At 41.2% G+C, this 11,352-nt stretch overlaps 1 protein-coding gene across 1 annotated transcript; it reads left to right on the top strand.

Moving 5' to 3' along the window:
* The first annotated feature begins 3,278 nt into the window (after positions 1-3,278).
* LOC115692568 (probable 2-oxoglutarate-dependent dioxygenase AOP1) lies at positions 3,279-9,590 on the top strand. The gene is made up of 4 exons (XM_056302643.1): positions 3,279-3,655; positions 4,255-4,368; positions 9,056-9,263; positions 9,351-9,590. The coding sequence occupies exons 1-4, from the start codon at positions 3,279-3,281 to the stop codon at positions 9,588-9,590; spliced, it is 939 nt and encodes a 312-aa protein (XP_056158618.1).
* The last annotated feature ends 1,762 nt before the right edge of the window (positions 9,591-11,352 follow it).

Below are 11,352 nucleotides of genomic sequence, written 5' to 3'. Positions count from 1 at the left end.
CAAGTTCCGTTCGACTCTTATGAGGAATATTTCTTGAATGAAATGGTCAAATTTTTTGTAAGTCCTGAAAATAACATTGACCATGTTGATCATTTTGCGGCCAAAGAACTGACACTGGCACTGCCAAAGGAATTGGATAAAACTTTTTGATCGAAATCACGGCTTTCAAAGTCGTCTTAGTCGAAATCACGGCTAAAATGACATATATATCATGCGTAAGTAACAGACAAAGTGCATGGTAAATGCACTCGATCAATGCAGCCAAAATTAGAGCAGGTGAGGAAAATATAAACATTCACATCTTGACAAAACAATGTTATCATCCACATGCTGCCCTATTACTATTAAAAAAAAATGGCCACTTGTAATATAGTAATCAGTTGATAGGGACTAAACAAATTTTGTATTTGCTACCCATTTAAAAATCTACATGATAACCCAATTTCTGAGAACGCCATAAGTTGGGTATGTGTAAAATATTAACACGTGAATGACAAGATGCCATCCATAGAAATTAAAGTATTGAAATGAAATACATCAACATTAGGTTGAGAATGGGACAAGATTAGTGTTACAATCATCAAAATTGATTTAGGGTGAACATAGACCTAGTTATGTAATTCTTGAAGATAGTCGTGAAAATTTCTATGATGTGAACATAAAGTGTATTAGTCTCTCAGCGAAATATTTGTGCGAGTGAAAGGGATGGTTCGCAATTTACCTCTCTCCGGTTTATTTTTTCTCTTCCATTCCAAGCTCCCTCGACTGAGATATAACTTACAATCGAGGGAGGCTCTATCTATTCAACTCGAATTGAGATTTTCTCTTCCGATCTGATTTGGAAGTATTTTATTGTTTTCATCTAGTTTTTTTTTTTCCATTGCTCGTTGTTGATGCTCTTATTTGCTTGTTGGGCTTATCTTCCGCTTCCATTGTTAGGAATCAAACTTCCGCTTCAAATCCTCCAAACCAAGAAGTTTGACGGGATCAAGGAGCAACACAGTGAGTTTATACTACATTGAAAGCATCTATATGACTTCTTTGAGTTTTAGAAGCTCTCATGTCCCAATCTAGATTTAGATTTGGGAGTTCCTTAGAGACGTTTCCGCGTTTGTTCAATCCCTCCCAACCTAGATCTAAATTTGGGAGCTTGTTCAACCTGTTTTTGGTTTCTTCGTACGGTGATGGTGTTGAGGATGCTGAACCTATATAAGCACCGCCGTGGTTATTGAAAAAGGAGATTATGTTGTGTGTTCATCACTTATGATGATGTGAAATTTGGTGATTGGTCGCCGTTCATTCTGTTTTGATGCCGAAACATATCTATTCTTATGGAACGAGAGTATGCTTATCGCAGCAATTTGTGCTTTATTGTTCTATTATGTTGTTTGAGATTTGATTTGTTTTGAACCTCTCATGTATCATCATGAGATATGAATGAAATATTTACTTTCGATCCAAAACAAAAGGGATGGTTCGAATTACATTATTCCATTACTGGAGCCTCAACAAGATAAAAAATTGGGATGAGATACATCAGAATTAGGTTTAGGTTGAGAGTGAGACAGAATATATATTTAATTAGCAATTTCCGCAGATTTGCATGAGGGAACCATATCAATTTTTTCGTCATTTTCACTTGCGAAAAGGAAGATGACTTCCAGAATTGTTGAATATGGACAATGTGGCGCTGTCAAACACGTGGATCGGGGACGTCATATGGACCACCTAATGGATTATTTGGATTAATATAGAGACATAATTAGGTTTAAGCAGTTCATAATTGGGGGACACTTTCTTGGGGGGCCAATCATTGCCTTGTATATGGACAATTTATATATTTTTTCAGCAAGCTCAAGTGATTAATGACAAGATCTTTTATTTTTAACAAAATGCAATGCATATCCCCAATGAACCTTGAAAGTCTTTGGCGAATAATTAACTTATCCCGATGCTAAATATTATCTCGCTTGCTGATGCTGATTTCGTGATCTCCCATTTATTTTGGCAAAGCTATATTAATGCAAAATCGAGGAAATACATGTGAACGTCGATCTTAAATTATTGGATGAAAGGACATTACGTTAATTTAAAAAGTCATTGTAGGAGTATTTACTTTACAAGCACGTTTCCACTAGAGGAGAGATTATTACATAATTGTAGTATGTGTACCTACCTGAATAGAATTACTGAAAATAGTTGGTCGCATGTACCCTTCACGTGGATTCGATCGGATCCCAAGATTAGCGGGGAAAAAAAGTGTTTTTGCTAGAAAGGTTAGCGGAAGGATTAGCTCACTAGAAATAATTTCTCCACTCGAGACAAGGAAAATTTATCCAAAAAGTGATAAACATATTTAACAGTGGCCAATGCAGTCATAAGCCAATTTAGTCCTAAACCTTTTAATAACTTACCAATTCAATCCAAAATATTTCAATTGTGCAAATTTAGTCCTAAAACTTTTGATGATTTGTCAATTTAGTCATAAACTTTTCAACAATTTGCTAATTTAGTTATTCAGGCCAATTTTGATAAGAAATCCCTGACTTGGACAATTTTTCAGTTTTTTAATTTTTTTAATTTTCCCTTTTCCCTTTGCTGGCCATCGTAGGACCTCGTCGATAGCCGATGACCTCCACCGGCCTCTGGCGAGGGCAGCCCTTCGCCAGATTAGGCGAGGGCGAGGGCGGCCCTTGCCTCCGGCCATCAATGAGGCTCAGAGATGGCCGACGGAGTGAAAAAGAGAAAAAGAACAAAGAAAAAGAAAAGAAAAAAATTCATAAAATAAAAAAATGTAAAAATTGTCTACGTTAGCGTTGGCCGAGTCACATAGGACAATCGGCGCTAACTAGACTACCACGTTAAAGATTTTCGGTAAAAAATGGCTGGAATGTTGGCCAATCGTTACGATTTAGGACTAATTTGATAAATTATCAAAATGTTTAAGATTAAATTGGTAGAATTGAAAAGTTTATGATTACATTGACAAGTTGTTTAAAGGTTTATTACTAAATTAGCACAATTAAAAGGTTTAGGACAGAATCGACCGTCATATAATAGGTTTATGACTTTTTAGATAATTTTTCCGGGAGAAAGTTATGTCACGCGTGGACACTCCCACGTATAATTTGTCTTTTTTCCCACACTCAGTTTGGACCAAGAAAACGTGAAAAAGCTCTCCCTCGGTTGCCTATAAAAAGGTCAAACACGCTCTGGCAATTCACCCCGCAAACAGCACCCGATCAAGAGAGAGAGAGAGAGAGAGAGAGCTGAGAGAGATGGCAGGCACAAAAATGGCGTCCCAGGTCCCGGTGATAGTGTTCTCCGAGGAATGCATGAAACCAGGGACAAGTTCCTGGGCAGAAGCTTGCAAAGTGATGGTGCAGGCTCTCCAGGATCATGGTTGCTTCATTGTCGATCACCCTAATGCCCCTCTTGGCCTTCATGACTCTGTCTTTAGCGTCACCGAGGATCTCTTCGACCTCCCCGCCGAAACCAAGATTAAGAACACCAACTACAAGCGTCCCCTTGGCGTGGTTGGCACTACCCCCGGTTCTCCTCTCATCGAGGCCCTGACCATCGATGGCGCTGAGAAGCTCCAAGAGTGCGAAAAGTTCACCTCTCTCATGTGGCCCTCTGGGAATGACCACTTCTGGTACTAATCTTTTTCCCTTTTTCGTGTAATACTAACCGTGTATATGCTAACGTGGATTCACAATATTGATGTGGCAAACTCTTGTAACAGAGGTTTCGAATCATCTGCAACATCACTCTTTATCAACATTTTGTAAGCCTATATTATTATGTTTAGGACTAACATATTTCTTGTTGGATTCTAATGCTTTGATAAGCAGACCACCTTCATCTTGTCTCCGTGGAGAAATTACAGTGGTGTATAATAAACTTAGTCTTAGCTTGACAATATAGACAAAATCATTCGAGGTATAGAAAACGAGTCACTATGATATCTTTTTTATGAATATGTAATATTGTCCAACTAAACGACCCAAATTATATATTGCTGTGTTGTTGTACAACACCTCCAGCGCTGAGTCTTTCATGCCTTGGTAGTACACTAAATGATTTTCTTGTTTTATATACGATCTCGCATGACAAGCATGATTGTTTTACATAATATGACCCGAGTTACAAAGCTTTAGCGTCTCAACTTTTGGCTTTAGGGTATTGAGAAAGTCGGCCCGCTAAAGTCGACTTCTCTAATTTAATTTCTCTATTTTTGTTGTTTGGCTGCAGTAAAGCTGTTCATGACTATGGCAAGTTCATAGCTGAGTTGGAGAAAGTAGTCTTCAAAATGGTCTGTGAGAACTATGGTGTTGAGAAATGCTATGACCCTTACATTGATTTGATGCACCTAACCTAATGGGGACCGGCGGACCGTTATGCGACTAGACGAATCGGCGGGTTTGAAGTCAACGATGTCGGATTGAGCTCAAATTTGGTCGGTGAGCGAAACGGGCGTGCGATCAATACTCACCGCCTTTGGCCGTGACTAACGATGGATTTTCGCGATTCGAGATTGTTTAGATGGGTTTTCTATTTTTTTTAGTATTTTTTATGGGTTAATTTAGTAAAGGGCAGTTTCGTAATTTTACGTTTTGATGTTTCCTAATCCTAGTAGGGCTTCGTTTGGGGTTATATAAACTTGTTTTAGGGTTTCTTTTCAAAGACTTGGATAATTTTGATTTGATAATCATATTTGGAGGACGAATTGTTCTTCCGACGAATTTTCTTGTTCGATCAATTTTTCTATCGCGTTTCGGCATCAATTGTTATCGAGCACGGGTTGCTTGAATCAATGGCTGAACAGAATCGCGGTCGTGGACGCGCGGGCTCGTGGTGGCCGGGGCGTGGAGGCGTTCTGACGGACGATCAACCGCGTCTAAGAGATCTCGAGACGTAGAAATTGAAGAACAGAGCGAGACGATTGCACGATATCTAGCATACGTGCGATATGAGATATCGATGTTGTCCAATTGTAGCGTATTGGACATATGAGGATGTGTGCGGACTAGCCCAAAAGGTGGAAGGGCGAGCTTTAAAAGAAAAAGCGGTAAGTCCAAGTGGTCTAGCGGCGGTTCTAAGTGGACGGGCAGCCCAAGTGGACGAGATAAAGAGTCCCGGGAAAAGCAGGGAGTTCTTCATCCGCGCGTTAAGGGCGCGGTTCAAAATCTGCAACAAAAGGAGAGAAGCGGGGTAGTCTTGGATCTAGCGGGGAGGAGCTGCAAGCAAGCGATGTTTTAAGTGTCAAGGACTCGGGCATTTTGCTGCGATTGTCTGAACCGACAGCTTTGTGACACTTGAAGATAATCCAACTTTCGATGAAGACCCAATTTATGATGAATCGGAAGGCGAGCAAGCGATGCGGATCCGGATCCGGAGGACATTATCTATGCCGATTCCGGTGAGTCTTTAGTTGTGCGTCGGGTTTTAAATATTGCTGAGGTAGATGATGAATCGTGGCTCGGCATAATATATTTCATACTAAGTGCACTAGTTGGGGAAAGGTGTGTAGTATGATCATTGATGGGGGAAGTTGTGAGAATGTAATATCTACCATTATGGTAGAAAAGTTGTGGTTGAAAATCAGCGAACATCCTCGACCATATAAGCCGTCATGGCTTAGGAAGGGGAATGAGGTAAAAGTGAGCAAGAGGTGCTTAGTGCGTTCTCGATTGGGAAGAAATATACGATGAAGTGTGGGGTGACGTAGTTCCAATGGATGCTTGTCATATTCGTTGGGGAGGCCTTGGCAATTTGACAGAAAACACAAAGCATGATGGATTCAAAAATACCTACACCTTCAAGAAGGATGGCCGGACCATTACTCGGGTCCTTCGATTTGAGAAAAGAAGGGAAAAGTAACCCTTTCCAAATCGAGTTCCGGGAGGAGGCGATAAATGCCCCGAGCTTTTTCTTTGTCGTGGTCGTGGAGCGAATCTTGATAGTCCAGAAATTTCAACTCAAGTTCTACCTATACTTGAGGAGTTTGCTGATGTCGTACGGAGGAATTGCCACCGGATTGCCACCCATGAGGGACATTCAAGATTGTATAGATCTCGTTCCAGGAGCTACTATTCCTAACAAGGCAGCTTACAGAATGAATCCTAAGGAGCATGAGGAGATGCGAGGCAAGTGCATGAACTATTAGAAAAAGGTGCAATTCGAGAGAGCATGAGCCCTTGTGCGGTGCCGGCTTTGTTGGTTCCTAAGAAGGACGGGTCGTGGAGAATGTGCGTGGACAAGCAGAGCTATTAACAAGATCACGATCGGTATCGCTTTCCTATTCCGGTTTGATGATTTAATTGATCAACTGCATGGAGCGACTATCTTTTCGAAGATAGACTTGAGGAGTGGATATCATCGATTAGGGTGCGTCTGGAGATGAGTGGAAGACCGCTTTTAAAACTCGAGATGGTCCGTATGAGTGGATGGTGATGCCTTTCGGGTTGTCTAACGCACCGAGCACCTTTATGAGATTGATGAATCGTGTTTCGTCCCTTTATTGGCCGCTTTGTCGTCGTATATTTCGATGATATTTTGGTTTATAGTGTATCGACCGATCAACACTTGCGCATTTGAGAATGGTGTTTGAGACGTTAAGGGAACGAAATTATACGCTAATACCAAGAAGTGTCACTTCTTGACTGATCGTGTGACCTTTTTGGGCTATATAGTAACTAAGGAAGGCATTCATATGGACCCAACTAAGGTTGAGGCTATTACAAATTGGGAGATTCCGAAAAATATTCATGAGGTACGTAGCTTTCATGGGCTTGCGTCTTTTTATCGGAGATTTATTTGGGATTTCAAGATTATTATTGCACCTCCGACGGATTGTCAAAGGAAGTAAATTTGTGTGGACTAAGGAGGCGAAGCTGCCTTTCAATTATTAAAGAAGAAGGTGACAAGCACCTGTTCTCGTGCTTCCCGATTTTAATGAGATTTTTGAGGTGCATTGTGATGCTTCGGTGTTGGTATTGGGGGTGTCCTAAGTCAAAAATGTAAACCCGTGGCATTCTTTAGTGAGAAGTTGAATGAGGCGAAAAGGAAATATTCAACTTATGATAAAGAATTTTATGCTATTGTGAGGAGTTTGGAGCATTGGAGGCACTACCTTATTTCGAAAGAGTTTATCTTGTTTTCTCGATCATGAAGCCTTGAAATATATCAATGGGCAGCACAAATTGAATGCAAGGCATGCAAAGTGGGTGGAGTTCCTTTAAGTTTTCGCTTTTCCATCAAGCATAAGGCGGAGTGCTAAATAGTGTGGCGGATGCATTGAGCCGAAAACACTCTTTGCTGTCTACGATGAAGGTAAAAGTTCTAGGCTTTGACACTTTTAAAGATTTATATGTTGATGATCCTCATTTTGGGGATATCTAGAGGAAGAGCAAAACGGAGCCTTTTCAAATTTCAGATCGTGAAGGGTTACCTATTTAAAGGTAGCAGTTGTGCGTTCCTCAATGTTCTTTGAGGGAATCTATTATTATTGAGGGACATGCGGGTGGTTTAGCCGGGCACTTTGGCGTGGATAAAACGAAGGCCTTGTTGAGTGAACACTTTTATTGGCCTCGGATGGAGCGTGACGTGACACGTTTTATAGAGAGGTGCAGGGGTATGTCATGTGGCAAAGACCAAGAGTACTAATGCAGGATTGTATATGCCTCTACCTGTTCTAGTTGCACCGTGGGAGGATGTCGGTCTTGACTTTGTCTTGGGTTTACCAAGAACGCAACGGAGTAAGGATTCAATAATGGTGGTTGTTGATAGATTCTCGAAGATTGCCCACTTTGTCCCGTGTAGCAAGTCCTATGATGCTTCACAGGTTGCTCGATTATTTCTGCAGAAATTGTTAAGCCGCATGGAATTCCTAAATCCATTACCTCGGATCGTGATGTGAAATTCGTGAGTCACTTACGCGCACTCTTTGGAGGTACATGGGTACAAGTTTGAAATTTAGTTCATCTCATCATCCACAGATCGATGGTCAAACGAGAGTTGTCAATCGAAGCTTAGGGAATTTGCTGCGGAGTTTGATTGGAGATAATCCGCGACAGTGGGACTTGACATTGCCTCGGGCGGAATTTGCATATAACAGGTCGAGAACCGAACTACGGCAAGACTTCTTTCGAAGTGGTTTATGGGCGTAATCCAATTACTCCCTTAGATCTTACACGATACCGCTCAAGCAATTTAGTTCGGAAGTGAAGAACATGCAAAGCATATCAAAGAACTGCATTCTCGTGTCCATAATCGATCAACAGCAGAACATGAAGTATAAGCAACGCGTGGATATGCGCAGGAAAAGAGTTGTCTTCAAGGAAGGTGATCTAGTTTGGATTCACCTTAGGAAGGAACGATTTCCAGCGGGTAGGTTTGGCAAGCTTCAACCTAGAGCTGATGGACCTTTCGAGTTTTGGAGCGAATTAGTGACAATGCTTACAAGATCGAATTGCGGGTAAGTATAATGTATCCGAACTTTTAATGTAGCAGATTTGTCACCTTACTACCATGAAGAGGAAGAAGATCCCGAGGAGATTGACAACAACAATGAAGGCGAAACGGATTCGAGGACGAATCTTTCTCTAGCAAGGAGGATGATGCACCTAACCTAATGGGGACCGACGGACCCGTTATGCGACTAGACGAATCGAGCGGGTTTGAAGTCAACGATGTCGGATTGAGCTCAAATTTGGTCGGCTGAAGCGAAACGGCGTGCTTGATCAATACTCACCGCCTTTGGCCGTGACTAACGATGGATTTTCGCGATTCGAGATTGTTTAGATGGGTTTTTCTATTTTTTTAGTATTTTTTATGGGTTAATTTAGTAAAGGGTAGTTTCGTAATTTTACGTTTTGATGTTTCCTAATCCTAGTAGGGCTTCGTTTGGGGTTATATAAACTTGTTTTAGGGTTTCTTTTCAGGAGACTTGGATAATTTTGATTTGATAATCATATTTGGAGGACGAATTGTTCTTCCGACGAATTTTCTTGTTCATCAATTTTTCTATCGCGTTTCGGCATCATGATTCCAGCTCGTACCTCCTACGATTCTTGAAGTACAAGAAACCGGAAGGCGTCGAGGCCAGCGTAAACCCGACCGAGCACACGGACAAGAGCTTCTTGTCCTACTTGCACCAGAACAACATTAGGGGCTTGGAAGTGAGGACCAAAGATGGTGAGTGGTTCACTTTCGAGCCCTCAGCTTCGAATTTCATGGTCATGGCCGGTGATGCATGTGCGGTGAGTCACTTATTTGCTCGTGCAAATTCTTCTTAGCACTAGTTCATTGAAGTCATTTCTAATTTTGTGTGGTTCGGTCATGATCAGGCATGGAGCAATGGAAGGATCAAGGCTTGTGACCACCGAGTGGCAGTTACTGAAGAGAGTCAAGTGAGATACTCTCTTGGGGCATTCTCGTACGTCACAGGGATGATCGAGACGCCCAAGGAGTTCATTGACGAAGCTCACCCACAGCAATGCAAGCCCTTCAATCACATCGATCTCCTTAGCCACCATGACTGTAGCGACAACCTCATCAAGTCCAGCTGCGGAGTCCTGGCCAATTAGCCCGCATGATATTGCTTCAGAATGAATCCGGTATATGCCTCCAATGTGAAATAAGATGAAGTTTGAGGAGATTGCTGTCTCTCAATCTTCTTTGTTCTGTTATCTAAAATAAAGAGGCATTCAGGGGTCTTTCCAATGCAAATGTTATTTAAAGCATATTTCGTGCAATGTAATCCACCCACCTAATGAAATTATTGGAGCTTCCGTTGTTTCTTTCCAATAAGTGATTCGTTATCCTTGCTTCATGACAATTATCATCAGCTTATTTTTCACAGATGTGATCAATGGTGGAGATAGATTCGGTCTGAATAACTGATTGACCATAAGATATCTTTTCGGGAAACAGTAAGAGATCTTCATCATATTGGCCTTCGCTTATTCAGTCTTACTCTGGCCAAGCTAGTTTTGGAACCCTGAGTCCACCCATTTGGCACAACCTTGGACACATGTTATTTTCGTTTAGCAAGAGAGGTCGAGACATTGGTGGATATATAACGTAATGAAGTAAAGAACACTTTGAATCTTTCTGACAGCAAAAGTGCCTGCAAAAATGCAGAGTAAAACTTTCAGACAAACCCCCGACTATTCAAGCCCTTCAATCACATTGATTTCCTTTTCTACCAATGACTGGTGATGGTCGCGTTTAACGCTTCTGCATTACAAAATTATTCTTGTACACCATCAACAGTCAGCCATTGGATGATATTAATTGACAGAATAATTGATTAGTTGACAAATCTCAATGGTTGGATTTGAACAATGTACAGTAAATTAATGTACGTTAGAAAGTTCTCGATCGCATTAAGCCTGAGAGCCTCATCAAAACCCGCTTTGGACTCTGGTCCACGCAATTGATTCATCGTAAAAGAATAGAGAGCATGTGTTTCCTAACATGAAATTAGATGAGATTTGATGCGATCTTTTCTTTTCCTTTTTAGTTTTGTAAATACTGGTATACAGGGTCAGGGGAGATTTATTTGAGAGATTATTTAAGTATTGCTTGTTGCATAGTAATACCGGCTTTTGTTATGGTGTGACCGACCCATGCTTCAGAAATTATTGGCACAATAAGGAGTCATTGCGTACATAATCATGATTCATTTAGAGATTTTTGTATCACTTTATAACTGGATTTATGAATCAAATTCAGTAACTCTTATCAATTTTTTTTTTCCGTTCAGAGCCAAAACGCCATAACATTCCCTTGTTCGGTGAGTTTCCAATTAACGTGATCAATAATGCCATGCAAAGATAGTCTTGGACTTGGACCAAAGTAACAATAGGCTTTGTAAGAGGACTTACCTATTACAAATTTAAAAAAAGAAAGAAAGAAAGAAGGAAATAGAAGAAGGAAAAGAAGTATCTTTCGTTACATAGGTACACAGACAAAATCTATGTACTTGTAGCAGGGAAACACAGGAGATAAACTCACCTCCAGAATGGATCCCTCCAAAGCAAGGTGCTCTGCAGGTTGACAGACGGACCTCACGTACCTGAAACAACCGAAGGAGCGATAGCCCGCTGTATGTCATAACTCCTCTGGGACTCTCATTGAGGGGTTCGCGAAAATCGACCCACCTGTCCTCTGCAAATCAAGCTTGAAACCCTAGCAATGGGGGACACCCTCAAGCTTCTCTTTTCTAGAAGACACGAGGCATTCAACTCGAGTCTTGACTGTTTGAGTTTGATGAAGTCTTTGAAGTCTGCAGATCAGTTCGTGTAGGAAGTGCGCACACTAATCTCCGAGGCCCGTGATCTGCTG

This window comes from Syzygium oleosum, unplaced genomic scaffold, assembly GCF_021117445.2.
Source record: "Syzygium oleosum isolate NSW1041296 unplaced genomic scaffold, Sole_v2.1 Sole_v2.01, whole genome shotgun sequence".
Lineage (NCBI taxonomy): Eukaryota > Viridiplantae > Streptophyta > Magnoliopsida > Myrtales > Myrtaceae > Syzygium > Syzygium oleosum.
This window is presented reverse-complemented; position numbering and strand designations above follow the sequence as displayed.

Bases quoted from the DNA above. Each gene is read 5' to 3' on its own strand.
- LOC115692568 (XM_056302643.1), top strand. From the start codon at position 3,279: ATGGCAGGCACAAAAATGGCGTCCCAGGTCCCGGTGATAGTGTTCTCC. The intron at 4,369-9,055 runs GCACCTAACCTA...TCATGATTCCAG, and splicing joins GACCCTTACATTGATTTGAT to CTCGTACCTCCTACGATTCT. The intron at 9,264-9,350 runs GTGAGTCACTTA...GGTCATGATCAG, and splicing joins TGGCCGGTGATGCATGTGCG to GCATGGAGCAATGGAAGGAT.